The 22,106-nt window shown below is 34.5% G+C and overlaps 1 protein-coding gene across 1 annotated transcript; it reads right to left on the reverse strand.

Annotated features, from left to right (window-relative positions):
* Window positions 1-846: 846 nt before the first annotated feature.
* LOC139900182 (disease resistance protein RPV1-like) lies at window positions 847-20,513 on the reverse strand. Its single transcript, XM_071882976.1, has 3 exons — window positions 20,229-20,513; window positions 20,011-20,144; window positions 847-1,489 (listed from the first exon to the last, which is right to left on the reverse strand). Exons 1-3 carry the CDS (start codon window positions 20,511-20,513, stop codon window positions 847-849), a joined length of 1,062 nt encoding a protein of 353 aa, XP_071739077.1.
* Between the last annotated feature and the right edge of the window lie 1,593 nt (window positions 20,514-22,106).

Raw genomic sequence — 22,106 nt, forward strand, 5'->3', positions numbered from 1 at the left:
TCACATGCAATAAACATCATACCATGGCTCCTTCCCATAACATCTTCAGTCTGCTATATTGCATGTCCATAACAACTAAATTTTTCATAATCAACTTAGAAGGCATGTACTCCATAGGGAATCCATGCCACCGCAAGAATCTCAGCTTCTTGAAAGAATGCATTTGATTATATGCGCCATAAAGCCGTAGATGATGAAGCCAAAGCATTTTCAGGTTTGTCATCTTTTCAAACACTTCTATATTCACAGTTTGAAGGGGTATGAAATTACTGTGATTGTCATGGAAGATGCTTTCAACAGCTGATGTTCCCTGATGCATACATGGGAAGGAAACAAAGATTTTTAATAACAGATTGATTATACAAATCAGCAGGAAAAAATAAAAGGAAAGAAACCCATAACTTATATCGAACATTGTCTAAATACGTCAGAAATGTCATCATGATCCCACAGTCTGCTTCGTCCTCCAGGCTCCTTGACGGATTCTTGCTGGACAATTTCCCGACCCATGTCTCTAATTAAGTTATGCATCGATAGCACTCCATCATCAATACTTACAAGAGCTCGATTAACTAGTGTCTTAATACAAATTTCAAGAAAGCAATTGGAGTCTTCCATTACATTGACCATAAAATCTTTCTCCATCCCAATGAAGAAACAACAAATGTTTAGAAATGTTTCCTTTTCTTCAGAATCAAGTGTGTCAAAACTTACTTTAAGTTTTCCCTGAACATCGTCATTAGGAACTTTTTTTAATTTTCTAAGGTTATCTTGCCATTCAGACTTGCTCAACTTGGAGCTAGAGGAACCAATAGTCATAAGAACTAGCGGAATCCCGCTAGCATATTAGACTACATCCGTTGTAAGCATCTCGTAGCCTTTATGTGGATCGTCATTTCCAAAAGCATATAGACTGAATAGTCTCAGAGACTCATATTCATTTAGAGCTTCGGGAGAATAGACAGCATTTATCTTTAGAGAACCGACCGAAGCTATAACTCTGGTGGTTATTATTATTCTGCTTCCTGGACAAAAGAAACGAGCATCAATCGCTAACATTTCCAAGTGTTCAAATTTATTAATGTCATCAAGAACAACAAGAACCCTTTGAAACATAAAAATCTGTCGGATCTCCTCAGTTGCACGAGGAACATTTTTTATTTTTGGAGTTTTATCAGTCATAAGATCCCAAATCAGCTTATTCTGCGAAGTGGATTTCCCTGAATCCTTGACATCTTCAAGAAAACTACTGCTTTCAAATTCAGAACAGATATAGTTAAATGTAGCTTTAACAATTGTAGTCTTGCCTAAGCCACCACTACCCCAAACAACAACTATCCGTACATCATTTGTTTCCATTTGTAGCAATTCTATGAGTTCTGTCATACGAGATTCTATGCCAACATGGTGGTATGCTACATTGAGAGATGGCCGTTTTAAGTACTTCGCAACTTCTTTAATAATTTTGCTCACCAACTTTGCTTCATACCTTCCAAAGAAAAGAAAGCAATAATATATTTCACAATGTTAAAGGGGCTATCCGAAGACTCTCAGACTTACTTCAGAACTGTTGCAAAACTTTGGCTCATATTAGGCAATTTTCAGTTATAGGTTGATATCTTCGCCCTTACCCTATTATATATGTGTGTATTATGAAGTTCAATAACCACCATCTAAAGGTGTATTCATATGTAGTTTATAACATCTCAAAACCTTCCACTTAGAATTTAAAATTATAATTAAAATCAAATGACCGATACGATATGACTATGTAACAAACTAGCTAATTACTCAAAACAGATGTCAGAAATATAATTTAATACTCCATAGTTACTAATGGACTGAAATATAGCCCAAATGATGCCAAATTTCCAACAATCCCAAAAGGAAATTTCTAAGACCATCACTAACGGTGGCGTGTTAGGGCCATGTGCTCCTAGCACACACCTAGCAAGCCTATAGTGGGGAGTGCTGATGGCGTGCCCCTAAGGCGTGCTGGATGTTGGAAGCTTCGACGAGCCCAACACACCCACTATAGAGGATCTAGACTATACTTGACTCACTACACCAACACTTTGACGTTGATTAGCCTTTAATTTTATGAATTCTTAGTGCACAATAGTACTTAGGCGACAGTGTCGACCATATATCATTTAGGCGGTATAACCGACCATGTATCACTTAGGCGGCAGAGCCGACCATATAATAAGAACAACACAAGTGCACTAAGAACTTAAACACAAACTAAGGCTTAACCGGGAAACTTAACAAAGCACACTTTTATTAATACAAAGAAACAATTACAATATTATGGACTCAACTCACACTCTTACTTCTTCAAACTTCTACTTCTAACTCTTCTTCACTTCTTACTTCTTCTCTACTTCACACTTCACTTACTCACAACTTACACAAATGAACTACTCATCACCCATATTTATACTACCCCATGGAACATTCTAGAAACTAGATATTTCCATGGATAAATATCTAGATATTTTCTACACATACAAATATCTAGATTTTTCCTATCAAATATTTCTAGATTTTTCCTATCATATTCTAAATTCTAAGATATTTTCTTATACATATTAATATCTAGATATTTTACATATATACATCTACTAATACCAAATTTGCATTGTATTTTAACACTCCCCCTCAATGTAAATTTTCTTCCAATGATGTCTTGCAGACCATTCCAAGTGCTTCTCTGAATTTTGTAAACTTCGGTTTACTTAGGCTCTTGGTGAAAATATCTGCGACCTGTTCATCTGTCTTTGTTGGCATCATCTTGATTTTCCCTTCAAGGACCTTCTCGCGAACATAATGATAGTGCACTTCTATATGTTTTGTTCTTGCATGGAAGACTGGATTCTCTGCTAATCGAATAGCTGAGAGATTATCGCAGAAAAGTTTTACTTGATAATCTGTTGAGATGAAGATCTTCTATTAGTTGCTTCAACCAAGTAATTTCTTGTGTTGCTGATGATGCCGATTGATATTCTGCTTCAGTGCTTGATAAGGATACAGTTGGTTGTCTCTTACTGCACCATGATATTACTCCCGATCCAAGACTAAACATGTATCCAGTTGTTGACCGTCATGTATCATAGTCTCCAACATAATCAGTGTCACAATATCCAGTCACCCGACATTCTTTTGTTCTCTTATATAAAATGCCAAATTTAATAGTACCTTTAACATACCTTAAGATGCGTCGTACAACATCAAGGTGAGGCTTCTTCGGATAGCTCATGTATCGACTAACCACTCCAACTGCATAAGATATGTCTGGCCGGCTTAGTGTGAGATAAATAAGACTTTCGACCATCTTTGGATACATGGTAACATCTTGAAGACTTTTTCCTTCATCTGCTCGTAGTTTTGTATTCGGATCCATCGGAGTTGAGATAGGTTTGCAATTAAGCATTCCGTACTTTTGTAAAAGATCTCGCGCATATTTATGTTGTCCCAGAAATAATCCTTCTCTTTTCTGCTCTATTTCGAGTCCAAGAAAATGTTTGAGTTCTCCGAGCTCCTTCATATGAAATCTGATAGACAAATTCTCTCTTGTTCTTTGGATCTCCTCATAGTGATCTCCCGTGATGATTAAGTCATCCACATATACTAGCACTATGGCTAGTTTTCCTTGATCTTGTTTCACAAATAAACTAGAATCTAAAGGAGCAACTGTGAAACCACTTTGTACTAAGAACTCGCCAATCTTACCGTACCAAGCTCTTGGAGCCTGCTTCAAGCCGTATAGTGCTTTCTTTAATTTGCAAACATGCTCAGGATGGATCTTGTTCTCAAAGCCTCTTGGTTGCTCCATATAAATGTCTTTGTCAAGTTCTCCATGTAAGAAAGCGTTCTTGACATCCATCTGCCATAACTTCCAAGATTTGCTAGCAGCTAAAGCTAGTAGAGCTCGAATTGTTGTGATCTTCGCCACTGGACTAAACGTTTCTTCATAATCCAGCCCATATTGTTGAGAAAAACCTCTAGCAACAAGTCGAGCTTTATACCTTTCAATGGAGCCATCTGATCGAGTCTTCACCTTGTAAACCCATTTACAAGATATTGATTTTACATCTTTTGGCTTTGGAACTAAACTCCATGTCTGGTTTTCTTTTAGTGCATTAATTTCTTCTTCCATCGCTTTCTGCCATTCTTGACTTTGTGCTGCTTCTTCATAAGTGGAAGGCTCAATAGGTATTGATTCATCCACATGAGCAGCATTGGCATACCTCGGATTAGGTTTCCTCGACCTTGTTTATCTCCGTAATTCTTGCACATACTCCTCGGCATCCATTTGGCTTGGACGAACCTCTTCGGATGTAGATTGATGTACCTCAGTTTTCCATGGACTCGTTTCCTTAGAGTACGATCCATCTCCTTCTTTAATTGGATCCGATATGTGCTCTTTATGTTCTTCTTTCTCTTCTGGAACTTCTTCTAATCCATGAGATTCTGGAAGCTCTATCTTTTGAGGTGACCACCATGAAGAAGCATCATCAAATACCACATTTCTTGATGTATGGCACTTTCCAGTATTTGGATCACAACATCTCCATCCTTTTCTTGATTCATCATAACCGACAAAAATGCACCGAATTGCATTCTTATCAAATTTGCTTCGTAGATGATCTGGCACGAAGACGTAGCATACACATCCAAAAACCTTGAGATGATTAACAGTTGGCTTGATCTTCCATAATCTTTCATATGGTGAAATATATCCCAACTTTGTTTGTAGGAGTCTGTTAATCACGTACGATGTCGTCCTCATACATTCAGCCCAAAATCTGCCAGGTACATTCTTACCATGAAGCATACTTCGACAGGTTTCAGCAAGATGACGATTCTTACATTCTGCCTCTCCATTCTGTTGTGGAGTATTAGGTCAAGTTAATTGCCTTCTGATCTTGTGCTTCTCAAGATACATATTGAACTCAGTCGACAAATATTCTCTTCTATTATCAGTACGTAAGCACCGAATGTTAGTATTGAGCTCACTTTCTACCTTGTTCTTGAACTCTTTAAACTTCAGAAAAGTCTCCGACTTCTCCTTCATGAAGTAAACCCACACATACCTTGAGAAGTCATCAATGAATGTCACCATATACTTCATACCTCCACGTGATGTTTGTTTTACTGGGCCGAAGACATCTGAGTGTATGAGCTCTAGTGGTGTCTTGGACTGATGCGCTGACTCCTTGAATGGTAATTGGTGAGCTTTGCCAAATTGACATCCAGCACATATTGTATCTGTTCGGATATCAATTTGAGGAAGCCCATTTACTATGCGTTTCACATCATCTCCTTTAACTTATTGTAGCCCACATGCCCAAGACGTTCATGCCACAGATCAGCCGTCTCATTCTTTCTGATGGAATTCAACATAATAACAAGTTTCTAAATGTTAATAGAATCATGAAACCAATTCATGTTAAGTTATAACAAGCGAAAGCATAATAACTAAGAAAACAAGTTTATGTACATAACCATTTTAATTGAATTCCATGTAATATCAAGTCTTGGAATCATGCTTACATATATATATATATATATATATATATATATATATATATATATATATATATATATATATATATATATATATATAGAGAGAGAGAGAGAGAAGGAGGAAGAAGTATTACCTCCTCAAGTTAATTGAGGGTTGTTTGAAGAACAAAGTGATGAACAAATTGTGTAAAAGCCCGAGCCTTTGATGCACCAACACCACCCTTTAAGTTAGTTAAGATTTAGACACTTAACTAACTAATTAACCAAGCTCAAAACCCCTTTGATTGCACTTGAAAAACTGGACAGCAGCAACTAGAAAGATGATGAGAATGCAAGCTTCAAAAGCATGAAACCTCAAGAGATAATATCCCAAACTTTATACCAACACCTAGTACTTTTGTTAGGATTAATTGACACTTGAAAACTAGCTTGAAAAGAAGTAAATTGATCCTCTTTTTGACCCCAAAAGGCCACGGCAACAGCAGCACAGAATGCTGTATTTTGGACAGTTTTCTTAAGCTTAAATTTGTAGTTATCACTTGAAAGAATAAGTCTAACCTTGGTGGAAGTGTTAGGCATGCTTATGAGGAGTTGTGTAGTATTAAAAGTAACAAAGGAGCATGTGTTTGTCATTCTTGGAGACCCAAAATTCTGCAACACATAATCTTTTAATAATAATACTTGTAAGTTTATAAAAGTTTATAAACTTGTTATAAACTTATGTATTATTTTGTTACTTATATATTTTATAAAACCTTTTATAAAATATAACACAATATTTTCATTTAAACCCATAAACAATTATATATAAATTATCCAAATAATTTATCTCAAGTGATAATATTTTAGAAACCCGATTTTCTAAAATCCAAGTGTCGCGTATTTGTTTAATGATCCAATCGTTAAAATCAAATACGTATAAGGTGTCGGTAAATTTGTTATTGGGTATGACCTGACTTGGATCATAACATATTAGCCACATTAATTTAATATGTCTTTCGGGCATACGAAATACCTTCAATCTCCCACTTGCACGAGGAACATAAGAAATTAATGCAAGTGACGGATACCACCTAACGACCGTCCATCACCCCCAATATGTTATGACTTTGTGCCATTCAATAACATCATCCCTTTAGAGTTCCCATCACGAATATGAATAGGTGAATCTTTTCATTATATCCTTTCATCCTAGATGTCATGTTAAATCCAAGAGATACAGAGTGATCACTCTCTTCTAGATTTAACTTTATCAGGTCTTAAACATCTGACTCTCAACGAATAAGAGGGACAAATTCCATCTTGATTACATACGTCCTAAATATGTACCTTGCATTATGCCTGAGCTCTTCCTTGTGAACTACCATATTTCAGAATAGTGAAGGAAAGAATCAAGGCACAATACTTGGTAAATATCCGAACGCAAGATGTATCTCAGGTCAGAGGAAACAATGATATTCGCCTTTACTCAAGATTACATGTGATCAACCACAAAGGCTCCATTTAGTGAATCTTGAAAGCGGGTCTTCCAATATTTGTATCCCACAAATATCTATGAACCTTGGTAGCAACCTTGCCCCACATTCAGTCCGTGAATGTATACCAATCCAAGTTCATAATAGTCTAAACCTCACACTTGCTCCCACAAATGTGATCGACTACGGAATTTAGAATAATTACTTATTCATGGATAAAATATGCAAAATAGGAACATAACTCAAAATAAATTAATGCCATAATTATATTAATGAGTTTGACCAATTTCGTTCCGTTACAATACTTAAAATAGATCATGACCAATCACTAGAATATCGAAGCCCTAAAGCACAAACATGTCCTGCATGTTTTGATCCATGTAAGAGCTTCATGAGTGGATCCGATATGTTAAGATCTGTGTGAACTTTGCGAATACATATCTTTCCCTTTTCAACTTCATCCCTTATGTAGTTGAATCTCCGCTCAATGTGACGGGTCTTTTGGTGAGCATGAGGTTCCTTGATTTGAGCAATCGCTCCCTCGTTGTCACAAAAGATCTCAAGAGGGTCCTGAATGGAAGGGACTACTCCTAAGTCGTCGATGAATTTCTTCATCCATGCAGCTTCCTGAGCTGCCAATGAGGCGGTAATGTACTCCGACTCTGTAGTGGATAATGCAACAACATCCTGTTTTGAACTCTTCCAAGAGACCCCACCTCCATTTAACGTGAAGACATAACCGGACTGTGATCGAGAATCATCTCGATCAGTTTGGAAAATCGCATCCACGTAACCTTTTACAGTGAGTTCCTCCTCACCAGACCCATATATTAGAAACATATCCTTAGTCCTCCTAAGGTATTTCAATATACTTTTGACAGCAATTCAATTACTGTTGCCTGGGTTATTCTGGTATCTACTTGTCAGGCTAAGAGCTCATGACACATCCGGTCTAGTGCATATCATTGCATACATGATTGACCCAATGGCAGATGCATATAGGACTTTCTTCATTCTCTCATGTTCATCTTTCGTGGTGGGGCACTGAGATGAACTGAGAAGTGTTCCCTTTTGAATAGGTACCAAACCTTTCTTAGAGTTCTCCATCTTAAACCTTTTCAAGATCTTTTCAATGTATGCACTTTGATTCAAACCTATCAGTTTCTTGGATCTATCCCTGTAGATCCCAATCCCCAAAACGTATTGTGCTTCTTCAAGATCCTTAATGGAGAAGCATTTACTTAGCCAAGTTTTAACACCTTGCATTGCCGGAATATCGTTTCCAAATAACAATATATCATCCACATATAGTACAAGGAACATGATAGCGCTCCCACTAGCTTTCTTGTATACACAAGCTTCATCACCATTTTTAATGAAGCCAAATTTCTTGGCCTCCTCATTAAAACGATGATTCCACATTCTAGATGCTTGTTTCAATCCGTAGATTGACTTCTTTAACTTGCATACCTTTTTAGGATATTTCGGATCAACAAAACCTTCAGGCTGAACCATATAGACATCTTCCTCAAGATGTCCATTTAGGAAAGCGGTCTTGACATCCATTTGCCATATTTCATAATCATAATGAGCAGCAATGGCAAGTAATATCCTAATAGACTTTAGCATTGCCACAGGCGAAAAAGTTTCATCATAGTCAACCCCTTGAGTTTGAGTGAAACCTTTTGCTACAAGTCTAGCTTTATATGTATCCAAGTTTCCATGTATGTCGGTTTTCATTTTGAAAAGCCATTTACAATCAACTAGCCTTGAGCCAGTAGGTTGTGTAACAAGTTCCCAAACTTGGTTGTCATACATGGATTGCATCTCAGCGTTCATGGCTTCCTGCCATTTATCTTTATCAATCCTTGATAAAGCATCTTGGTAGTTTGTTGGTTCATCCAAATCAACCACATAGCAACCATCCATGAGAAACCCATATCTCTCAGGTGGATTACTAATCCTACCAGATCTGTGAACGTCTTGTGTATTTTGATTATCCATTTGATCACTCTCAACATTTTCATGTTGAGTGCTAGTATCAACCAATTGTGTATCATCTACTTGATCTTGAACCTCTTCAAGATCTATCTTCCTCTCACTATTTCCTTCCATTAGGAACTTAGTTTCAAGGAATTCAGCCTTTCGAGCAACAAATACATTTTGCTCGGTTGGATCATAGAAATAGTATCCCATATCATCCTTGGGATATCCTATGAAGATACACTTCGTGGATCGAGCATTCAACTTATTAGGGACGTAACGCTTAGGATAAGCTTCACATCCCCATACCTTTAAGTATGATAGAGATGGAGGTTTTCCAAACCACATCTCATGAGGAGTTCGTTCCACTTTCTTGGTTGGGGCCATATTTAAAATACGAGCCGCGGAGCATAGACAATTACCCCAAAATGATAGAGGCAATGAGCTTCTAGCCATCATAGATCGAACCATATCCATTAGGGTTCGGTTCCTCCTTTCGGAAACTCCATTAAGTTAGGGTGTTCCAGGAGGAGTGAGTTGCGAGATAATCCCACAACTTTTAAGATGATCTTGGAAAGCATCGCTTAGGTATTCACCTCCTCTATCGGTACGAAGTACCTTGATTGTCTTATTGAGTTGATTTTGTACTTCGTTTTGATATTCCTTGAATGCTTCAAAAGTTTCGTCCTTGTGTCTTAATAAGTAGACATATCCGAAACGACTAAAGTCATCAATGAAAGTAACGAAGTATCTTTCACCATTCCTAGTTATGGGCTTAAAGGGTCCACATACATCAGAGTGTATTAATCCCAATAAGTCCTTAGCCCTTTCATAGGTCCCTTTGAAAGGTGCTTTAGTCATTTTGCCTTGTAAACAAAATTCACATACATCAAACGAGTCTAGTTCATTTGATTTCAAAAGGTCATTCTTTTGAAGTGTATGCATTCGATTCTTGTTTATGTAACCAAGGCGACAATGCCATAAGTAGGAATCACTCAAATCCCTTTTGAGTTTCTTGGTGTTTGCATGGTATATTGAGCTATTGTATGATGTGTCATCATGAACCAATTCATAAATACCATTCAAAGGCGAAGCCTTAAAATAGAACACATTATCTAAAGAAACATGGATATCATCATTAATAAAATTAAGATTAAAACCATATTGTTTCAAACGGGATACAGAAATAATGTTTCGAGATAAATCGGGTGCATACAAAACATTTTTCAAAATAAGCTCCAAACCACTTGGAAGCTTTAAAATAAAGTCTCCATGAGCTTTCACTTGCACCCTTGCTCCATTTCCCATGAAGAGACTTGTTGTTCCCGCATCTTGATTACTTCTTTTGAACCCCTGCAAAGAATTACAAATATGAGTTGCACATCCTGTGTCTAATACCCATGTATTAGAAGAAGTAATACTAAGCTCAATGTATACCATATATACATTACCTGAGGTTTGCCCTGCATCACTCTTTTTCTTCAACTCCTTAAGGTAGACCGGGCAATTTCATTTCCAGTGACCCATTTCACCGCAACCGAAGCACGGATCTTCCTTGGGGTTAGCTTTACCGGCAACCTTTTGCTTCTTGTTGTTGGTTGGGGTAACCATCTTCCCCTTTCCCTTGCCCTTGCCTTGATAAGCGGGTCCTTTCCTCTTAGCCGCCTTCGGCTTAGAAGTGTTTTTGGTTTTTGGACCCGCCTTCATTGATCATAAATGTGGGTGAAGCCCTTTTACCCATGCTCGCTTCGGCCGTCTTAAGCATGGCATGTAATTCGCCAATGCTCTTATCCCATCCATTCATGTTATAATTTAACACAAATGTGTCAAACCTCTTTGACAATGAGTTAAGGATAAGGTCCGTGGCTAATTCATTAGACACGTTGCAATTTAGACGGTTTGCTCGATCAATCAGGCTTTTCATCTTAAGGACATAAGATGAAACGGATTGGGTGTCGTCTATCTGACATGCATGAAGCGCTCGGACTGTTTCAAAGCGCTCGACACGAGCTTGTTGAAGGAACATCTCCTTCAACTGTGTGATCATGTCATATGCACTATGATGCTCAAAATCCTTTTGGAGTTCAGGTATCATAGTCCCAAGCATGAGACAAGAAACTTGCAACGAATCGGTGCAATATTTCTCCCAATATGCCATGCCTTCCGTATTATCCTCGTCCGGTTGATCGGGAATGGGGTCTTCCAACATTTACGCCCTGTCCTCAAGTTTGAGGACAATTCTTAGATTGCGAAACCAATCCATGAAGTTCGTATGGTTGAGTTTTTCCTTTTCGAGGATTGACCTCAACGATAGGTTGTTAAAGTTGATGGGTGCGTTTGGAATGTTGTTGTTGTTATTGGCGGTCATCTACAAAATTTAACAAAGTTGTTTAAGTATTAATTTTAATTTAACAATTAATACCCTTTAAATCCAATTGATATTTATTAAATTTTAGAATCCAGCGGTAAACCAAATTTCGGTTAGGTGACCTTTATCCCGTCATTTGATTTTAGCTAGGTAGTCATTATATGACAATTGCAATCCTTTTGCAACTTCTAAGTTATGGGATCATGCAATCCTTTTACATGGCATATTATCCCATCAACGCCTATTTGTTCATCATGCTTCGGTGACCCTAAGTTCATGATTTCCAAATCAAGTCGTCCTACTTGTGTAAACGTGTAAACTTAACATACAAGTGGTTAGGTGACCTTTATCCCACAAGTGTGCAAAATTTACCTTAATCATATTAGTTTGCTCATAACGGTTAGGTGACCTTTATCCCATCATGAGTTCCCTAATACGCCTAAGTGTCACACAATAGGATGGCGTTAAACTTGTTTACCTTGTTGTTAAAAGGGATTTTTAAGTTTTCGTTATTTCTAGTTTGAGAAAAATTTTATGCCATACACCAACATGCATTTAGTGTATGGTACTTATGAAAATCCATTTTCATGTCATGTAATAATGCCAATTTTATTACTATGATATAAACCATTTTATATGTGCAATCCGTTTCTAGTTCTTAATAACCATTTATTAACGTCTTTTGCCATTTCAATTTAACCAATTAAATTGTAGTTTTGTTCATTGCATATAGTTAATAATTTAACCAATTAAATTGTAGTTTTGGTTGTTGTTAACTTGTGAGATAACTTGTTGTAGTAACATACACAATCCATAATCATACAAGAAATTAAAACAACCATGCATGCAAAACAAATGTTCACAATCAAGCCTTATGGTAGACATTTTGTTTAGCCGAAAACAAAATGCCACCGGTCAATGGGTAAAACACAAAGTAAGAGGTTTTAACCTCCCACTTAACCTTGCATCCACATGCATCTTGTGTTCTTCCTTGTGATCTTCATGCATCTTCATCTTGTTACAAAATATATCCTGAAACATTTTGTCTAGAAAATGAAAATACAACCTAATCTATTTTACATGCCAAATATAAAATAAATTACATAACCAAATGAATATTATTACAAATTAATTGAATAAATAATTACAACCATATTGAAATTAACAAATCAACCAAACAAACATTCATTCAACCACAAGGTCTTGGCTATGATTGTGAACAACAACATATGAACAAATATGACCAATTTGCAAGTTCCAAACCCTTTTGGAACCTCCAAGAATTCGGCCAACATATCAAACCCACCCAAACCCGATAATTTTTGTATTCCATTTTCATGCATGTACTTGGAATGCAAATATAGTGGGTTTAAAGACAATATAAGAAGCATAATCCATAGACTTCGGCTCTAGATACCATTGATGGAATTCAACATAATAACAAGTTTTTAAATGTTGATAGAATCATGAAACCAATTCATGTTAAGTTATAACAAGCGGAAGCATAATAACTAAGAAAACAAGTTTATGTGCATAACCATTTTAATTGAATTCCATGTAATATCAAGTCTTGGAATCATGCTTATATATATATATATATATATATATATATATATATATATATATATATATATATATATATATATATATATATATATATATATAGAAGGAGGAAGAAGTATTACCTCCTCAAGTTAATTGAGGGTGTGTTTGAAGAACAAAGTGATGAACAAATTGTGTAAAAGCCCGAGCCTTTGATGCACCAACACCACCCTTTAAGTTAGTTAAGATTTAGACACTTAACTAACTAATTAACCAAGCTCAAAACCCCAACTAACTAATTAACCAAGCTCAAAACCCCTTTGATTGCACTTGAAAAACTGGACATCAGCAACTAGAAAGATGATGAGAATGCAAGCTTCAAAAGCATGAAACCTCAAGAGATAATACCCCAAACTTTATACCAACACCTAGTACTTTTGTTAGGATTAATTGACACTTGAAAACTAGCTTGCAAAGAAGTAAATTGATCCTCTTTTTGACCCCAAAAGGCCACGGCAACAGCAGCACAGAATGCTGTATTTTGGACAGTTTTCTTAAGCTTAAATTTGTAGTTATCACTTGAAAGAATAAGTCTAACCTTGGTGGAAGTGTTAGGCATGCTTATGAGGAGTTGTGTAGTATTAAAAGTAACAAAGGAGCATGTGTTTGTCATTCTTGGAGACCCAAAATTCTGCAACACATAATCTTTTAATAATAATACTTGTAAGTTTATAAAAGTTTATAAACTTGTTATAAACTTATGTATTATTTTGTTACTTATATATTTTATAAAACCTTTTATAAAATATAACACAATATAATAATTTAAACCCATAAACAATTATATATAAATTATCCAAATAATTTATCTCAAGTGATAATTGAAAGGACACGTCCTAATCCACCCGTACGAAGTCCATATCGATTATAAACGATTCATAACAGTTGATTACATCGCGAGGTACTTGACCTCTATATGATACATTTTTACAAACATTGCATTCGTTTTTGAAAAGACAATCTTCCATTACATCGAAAATTGACGACATGCATACCATCTCATAATATATCCAACTATAATTGACTTAATAATAATCTTGATGAACTCAACGACTCGCATGCAACGTCTTTTGAAATATGTCATGAATGACTCCAAGTAATATCTCTAGAATGAGCAAATGCACAGCGGAAGGTTTCTTTAATACCTGAGAATAAACATGCTTTAAAGTGTCAACCAAAAGGTTGGTGAGTTCATTAGTTTAACATAAGTAATCATTTCATAATTTCAATAGACCACAAGATTTCATATTTCCATTTCTCATAAGCATACGTCCCATACATAGAGACAAAAATATCATTCATATGGATTGAACACCTGGTAACCGACATTCACAATGTGTATATAAGAATATCCCCATCATTTCGGGATCCTCCTTCGGACATGATATAAATTTCGAAGTACTAAAGCATCCGGTACTTTGGATGGGGCTTGTTGGGCCCGATAGATCTATCTTTAGAGTTCGCGTCAATTAGGGTGTCTCTTCCCTAATTCTTAGATTACCAGACTTAATAGAAAGGGGCATATTCGATTTCGATCATTCAATCATATAATGTAGTTTCGATTACTTGTGTCTATTTCATAAAACATTTATAAAAATTTCGCATGTATTCTCAGCCCAAAAATATAAAGGGTAAAAAGGCAAATGAAACTCACCTAATGTATTTTGTAGTAAAAATACATATAACGACATTGAACAAACGTAGGGTTGGCCTCGAATTCACGAACCTATATTATTCATATATATATATATATATTAAAACATATAATCGTAATTGAGCAATTATATATATTTATGGTTATTAATAATATACTTGTTATTTAGATAAGTTTAATATATTTAGTGATAACAAAATAATAATTTTAGTAAGAATGATAATAATAATAATAATAATAATAATAATAATAATAATAATAATAATAATAATAATAATAATAATAATAATAATAATAATAATAATAATAATAATAATAATAATAATAATAATAATAATAAATTTAATAATACTAATGATTATTTTAATGATATTAATGCTACTATATATAATAATACCTATGTTACTGATAATAATAATAATAATAATAATAATAATAATAATAATAATAATAATAATAATAATAATAATAATAATAATAATAATAATAATAATAATAATAATACTAAAAGTGATACTAATTCTAATATTAATCATGGTATTTATGTTCTCCTGATAATACATATATTAGTTGTTAAAACAATTATAATAATAACAATGATAATAATAATAATTCTAAAGATAACATTTTTATTACTAAGACTAATAATGATAATACTATTAATAACGATATTGTTAATAATGATACCTATGTTAATAATAATAATACTGACTATAATTTTACTACTAATGGTAATAGTTTTAATAATAATAATACTATTATTAATGATAGTAATATTACTTTTCATCATGATAGTGATAATAATAAATAAACCTAGCAATTGTTATAATAATAACTATAAGTGTAACTAAAAATAATAATAATGATAATTACTACTTTATTAGTTATGATAATTATAATAACCTTAATAATAATAATAATATTAATAATAATAATAATAATGATCATAACAACAATAATAATAATCATTAAATTAGGAAACTACCTCATTAAGCCATAAAAAAAAACAAACTGTCCCGAGTCGGGCTCGAACCCACGACCTCACGTCTACCTGAAAACACCCTAGACCACTGCTCCATCGATGCTCTTTCTGATATTTATCCCACACCCAAACATATAAACTGTGACTAGTGTTCATCTTCTTCCTCATCAAATTGGAACTCGATCAATACTTATAGATTAAATACAATCAACAACTTAAAAGTTTAGATTTAAAAACGTAAACGAAACAAGTTTTAGCTAATTATGATATCATTGTTTTAAAAGCAAAATAAAAATAAAAAATAAAAAATAAAGCTGCTGAGCAGCGACGGTAACACAGAGAGAAAAAAAAAATTGATTTCGACATTGCAACGTTTTTAGACTTCGAAATCTTCATAAACTATCTTTCAAATCGACAATGGAATACACGAGAATCATCAATTGCATCAGAATCGTAACCTATTACTCGAATTTGTTCATAGAAAATCATTTGACTTTTTGATATCAAAACTTTGACTTGAAAATTCTTATTCGATATTAGAAATTGATGGATGAAACTTTGCAGAAACATTGAGTGTGAGAATCCTAACAAAACTGCATTAACACTTTTTGAAGATTCATAGAAATTGTGTTCATGCTTAAAAAGGTTTAACGACAGAGGGAAAAAAATACAGGGTTTTCTTTAATATCGAGTTCATCAATTTGTAGTATATAATATATGTAATTACTTGAGTAATATGACAGTAACAGTTTAGGATTTGATTTGTACCAACTGATATGGAAAGGTATGCTCACGGGTTGAAGAAGAAACAAAAAAAAAAAAAAAAAAGCAGATGTTGAAAAAAAAAAATAAGATCCCACTACTATCTTTATATTTACATTATATATTATATAATAAATAATAATAATAATTATATTAATAACAATTTATTTAACAATAAATAGTAATACAGTTAAATATATTAATAGTAATATTTTTAATATTAATAACCAGTATTATTAATAGCATTCATGATAAATATAACAAGTTGTATTATTTTAATAAAAATAATACTATTAGTATTACTAGTGATAATGAAAAGAAGAAAAAAATGGTAGTCATGATTTTTAAATAAAGTGATAATAATAATAATAATGTCAATAATATTAATTTTACTCGTACATATCAGGTTTTACATATTCATATATATATTTTATTAATTATTCAAATATTCATATTAGTGTTTATAATGTAACTAGTGTTAATAATATTAACATAACGATTCTATTCAAACTTGTAATTCAAATTATTATAATTTATGAATTTCATCCTAGTCACTAATTATATAATATATATTATATAATAACTTATATTAAATATTTAATATTTATGATTTACAATACATATAATATTATTTATGTTCATAATTCATGTATATAAATATATATATATTCTACTAGCAACTTATTTGTTCTATATTTTATTTTTACATTAATAATTCCAATTGTTTGGAGTTCATTTTATTAATTCGTATTAATATCTATGTATACTTGTAAATTAGATTTATATCTATATATTTATTTATAAACAATTATTCGTGAATCGTCGAGAATGGTCAAAAGGTAATTGATTATATAAACACAACATTACAGACTTTGCTTATCGTGTCGAAATCAATAAAGATTAAGTTAAAAATTTGGTCGGAAATTCCCGGGTCATCACAATAATATTTTAGAAACCCGATTTTCTAAAATCCAAGTGTCGCGTATTTGTTTAATGATCCAATCGTTAAGATCAAATACGTATAAGGTGTCGGTAAGTTTGTTATTGGGTATGACCCGACTTGGATCATAACATATTAGCCACATTAATTTAATATGTCTCTCGGGCATACGAAATACCTTCACTTTCGAGTCTTATTCACATAAGCTGTTTCAGCAGATAATACATATACCGATTCTATTCTTCTTCCATGCATAACTGGATTGACAACCACCTTCACTCTCTTGAATAAGGACACATCTTCTGGTCCAAAGAGCACATAATTTCCTTCTGCTGTCAATTGTGGTACTGATAGTAAATTCTTCTTTAGGCCAGGGACAACATACACCTTCTCGAGTTGGAGCTTATGAGAGTCATCTTCATTTGGAATTATTGTCTTTCCAATGTGAGAAATAGACAACCTTGAATTATTGGTTGTCAACACGACTCTCTTTCCTTTGTAATCCTCCATTTCTTGCAGCTTCGTCCCATCGTTGGTCATATGATTTGAGCACCCAGAATCGATGATCTAATCATCTTTGTAGTTTATTGTTGACTTTAAGGTTGCTGCAAGAGCTTGATCATCCATGTCAACTTCAACGGAGAGTCCTGCTTCTGCATCCCAAGTTTCCTCATTAATGGATGCTTCGAATGTGACCTCTTTCTTCTCATCTCTTGCGGCGGACACATTTTCTTCGAAAGTTCGCCTTCTAGGAAATCTACAATCTCGAGCAAAATGACCCTTCTTGCCACAATTGAAGCATTCACCATTCTTTCTCTTATCATTTTCCCTGTATTGTTGGCGATGATCTCTTCTTCCTTGTTGAGCTCCCCGAGCTCCCCCTGAAGTGTTGCCTTTTGACTTTGGGTGACTCTTCCATCCATATGTCTGACTTTCTTTCATCGCATCTTGTCTTCGAGATGTTGCTTTCTTCTTATTGGTGAAGAGTGCATCTTCTCCGTCTTTTATGGTTACTTCATTCATCTGCTTGGCTAATGCCTCTTGATTAGCCAATAAATTCTCCAGCTCTATTAATGATGGTTGAGTAGGCCATCCTCTCACAACGGCTATAAATCCATTATACTCGGACCTTAAGCCGTGGATGATAATTCTCTTCATCCTTGCATCACTCACTTTCTCTTCAGGAGCAAGTTGAGATATCTCACGACAAATAGATTTCACCTTGGTGAAATACTGAGAAATAGATAGAATTCTTTGTGAGATAACTGCGAGTTCATTTTCCAAGAGCTGGAGGTGTGCTTCATTCTTCTTTGAAAATAATTTTTCAAAAGTTTCCCAAGCTGCCTTTGGTGTTTTCTCATCACGGATGTGCTCCAATAGATCCTCCTCGATTGTAGTCTTCAATATAAATAAAGCCTTCCCGGCCTTGATGTTCTATTTTCTTAAGGCTTCGGCATTTTCTTTCGGTGGAGGCGTTGTGTCACTGCCAGCAACTATTTCCAATAAATCCTGTCCTTGTAGGTAGGATTCTATGCAAGTCCGCCAATAACCATAGTTGTGGTTATTGAGACTCTTGATTCCACTGCTTGTACTTGCAAGATCTGCCATCATGACATCCAACGTCCAATAAGCTTGGTTCCTGACCGATGAGCTTTCACAGTTCCTAACTGTGCTCCGACAGAATCTCCCTTAGAGCCTTGGTGAAAACAAGTCGATGTAAACGTCCAACGTTTACCGATGAGTACTTCCACTAGCAATGGTCCCGAACGACCCGCTCTGATACCAATTGTTGGAAGCTTCGACGAGCCCAACACACCCACTATAGAGGATCTAGACTATACTTGACTCACTACACCAACACTTTGACATTGATTAGCCTTTAATTTTATGAATTCTTAGTGCACAATAGTACTTAGGCGACAGTGTCGACCATATATCATTTAGGCGGTATAACCCACCATGTATCACTTAGGCCGCAGAGCCGACCATATAATAAGAACAACACAAGTGCACTAAGAACTTAAACACAAACTAAGGCTTAACCGGGAAACTTAACAAAGAACACTTTTATTAATACAAAGAAACAGTTACAATATTATGGACTCAACTCACACTCTTACTTCTTCACAACTTCTACTTCTAACTCTTCTTCACTTCTTACTTCTTCTCTACTTCACACTTCACTTACTCACAACTTACACAAATGAACTACTCATCACCCATATTTATACTACCCCATGGAACATTCTAGAAACTAGATATTTCCATGGATAAATATCTAGATAATTTCTACACATACAAATATCTAGATTTTTCCTATCAAATATTTCTAGATTTTTCCTATCATATTCTAAATTCTAAGATATTTTCTTATACATATTAATATCTAGATATTTTACATATATACATCTACTAATACTAAATTTGCATTGTATTTTAACACTGGATGGTTGCACGCATAAAGTTAAGGCGTGTTGTTCAATTTGGTCTACGTGGTCACTTTTGATTGGTCCTTTTTTCTATTTTTATATCCCTTTTTACCCAACTTCCAATCATATTTTAAAACAACACCCCACCCCATTATTAACAAGTTTACCAGCACGTCCGCCAAGCACCCCTACCCATCAACACGTCAACACGCCCGCCATGGTTAAAGATGGTCTAAGAGGAAAAAAAAAACTTAAGATAAATTGCTTGAGAAACTCAGGTCAGTACCCATTGGCATCGTTTTGCAAGTGCAGACCTGACAATTTGCCAGCATCTTCTAGAGCCTTCCTCCAACCCTCAACTCTGTAGTGGTCAAATTTCCATCCGTGATCTTTAAATGCTTGAGCAAAAAAACCCAGTTGCTTTCGGACATCAGACGGTTCTACGTCCAGAAATACAGGTAGAACAATCAGTTGAGAATACTTTCAGCAATACATGATCTTTACCAGCTCATCAAGGCACCACTTGGAATCTGCATAGTTTTTTGAGAATAATACAATAGACATCCTCGATTCCTCAATCGCTTTAAGCAGCTCAGAATCAATATATTCCCCCTGATTGAGTATACTGTCATGAAACGGATGATATCCATTCTGCTTTAAATCTTTCAATAGGTGGTCTGTGAAATTCTTTCTTGTATTGGATCCTCTGAAGCTTAAGAACACATCAAATCGACATGCTGGTTTTAACTTGAAGTGATTTGATGAAGTTGATGTCACAAATTTATTCATGTTTAGCACCTCAAAAACATTAGTGTTAAGAGATCATCTAAATAAATATTTGGGAGAAAGGAGAAGGAAAGCTCCTGCAACTTTCATTTTAATGGGGTTTAATATTGTTCAATATTGGTCAACTGAAATAAATAAATGATACGAATGTTATTGGATATTTTAAATAACCCCTTGGTATAATTAACAATTGCTTCAAAAATTATTACAGATTACACTTAAAGCATAACCATGTGTTGAGTTGAGGTGATTGGTGGCTAAAAACTTCATACATTATATTTTGCTAGTATTTTAGTCAAGACTGTAGATAAATCAAAATAATCTTTTTTTCTTTAGTAAACAGTTGTACCCGATGATGACTAATCAAAAGAACCTTACAGCTAATTAAAATTAAAATAATACTGATGGTCACTTTGTGTTCAGGATCACCTAATCACATCAACATATCACTGAACATTTTTCATTGACTTACCAGGTCTCATTAAGAAACTCATTGTAAAAGTACTACATGTGTGCGACCTGTTGCCTACTCATGATGACCATGGTTGAGCCAGCCCGTTCGTGTTAGTTGATTTTGATAGCCGTGGCCAGCAAACCAATTCAGACCAATGAACCCCGCTCAAGAAGATCTGGATGAGAAATTTTACACTTGGCCAACATCTCAACAGGATGAGATAGTGAAAAGAAGGTATGATTGGCTAAGAGTATAATGTTGCGAGTGCTAATGCAAATATCTCTATTAGTTTAGCTCAAAGCAGTTGGATATCTGTTTCCAAAAACTCAAAAATCCAACATACAGAGTTGTATTTATTCACATCCTTAATTTAAGTTGAGATCCAATGGACAAATCTCGGCCCTTAGATCAGATTTCCATCACATGTGATTGGATTTTACAATCACATGTGATTAGATTTAACATGCAGAATCACATCTAATTGGGTTTTACAATCACATGTGATTGTCATGCAGAATCACATGTGATTAGGTTTTTACAATCACATGTGATTGACTATTATCGAATTACTCTGATGATGAACAGTAACGAGCGAGAGTCTTCTTATAAAATTCAAGAGTGATTTTTCGAATCAAACACTTTCAAGTTGTGCATTTAAAAAAAAAAATTTCAAGTTGTGATTCCTTCATCAAAGTTGTTCAAAATCAATCCATAAACACTCGTGAATCATTAACTAAAGCTAAATCATCACATAATTCATGAATTTAATGATGAACACAAACAGTTGACTTTTTCTCGAATCTTTGACCTTGAAATTCGAATTCATTGCTTCGATTTAGGAACTGAGATTTTGCAGATAGTTTCATGATGAGATTGTGAACACTTCTACATTTTCACATTTCCTCAAATCGTTCCTGATTATTCCGGAGACCTAATCGCCTTGACTTTTCAAAGAACGAAGAACACGAATCAAATAGCTTCATATATCTTGTTGTTGATTTATTTTGATGATGAACGAGGTTTAGGATTATGATATAGATCATGTATTTCGGCTCAATTCATTGTAAGGATCATCATGAGAAGAATTCACAAATTACAAATTGAAGGTGATGAAGAACATGAACGTACTGTTGCAGTTCCCC

This window comes from Rutidosis leptorrhynchoides, chromosome 3 (assembly GCF_046630445.1).
Source record: "Rutidosis leptorrhynchoides isolate AG116_Rl617_1_P2 chromosome 3, CSIRO_AGI_Rlap_v1, whole genome shotgun sequence".
NCBI classification, from domain to species: domain Eukaryota; kingdom Viridiplantae; phylum Streptophyta; class Magnoliopsida; order Asterales; family Asteraceae; genus Rutidosis; species Rutidosis leptorrhynchoides.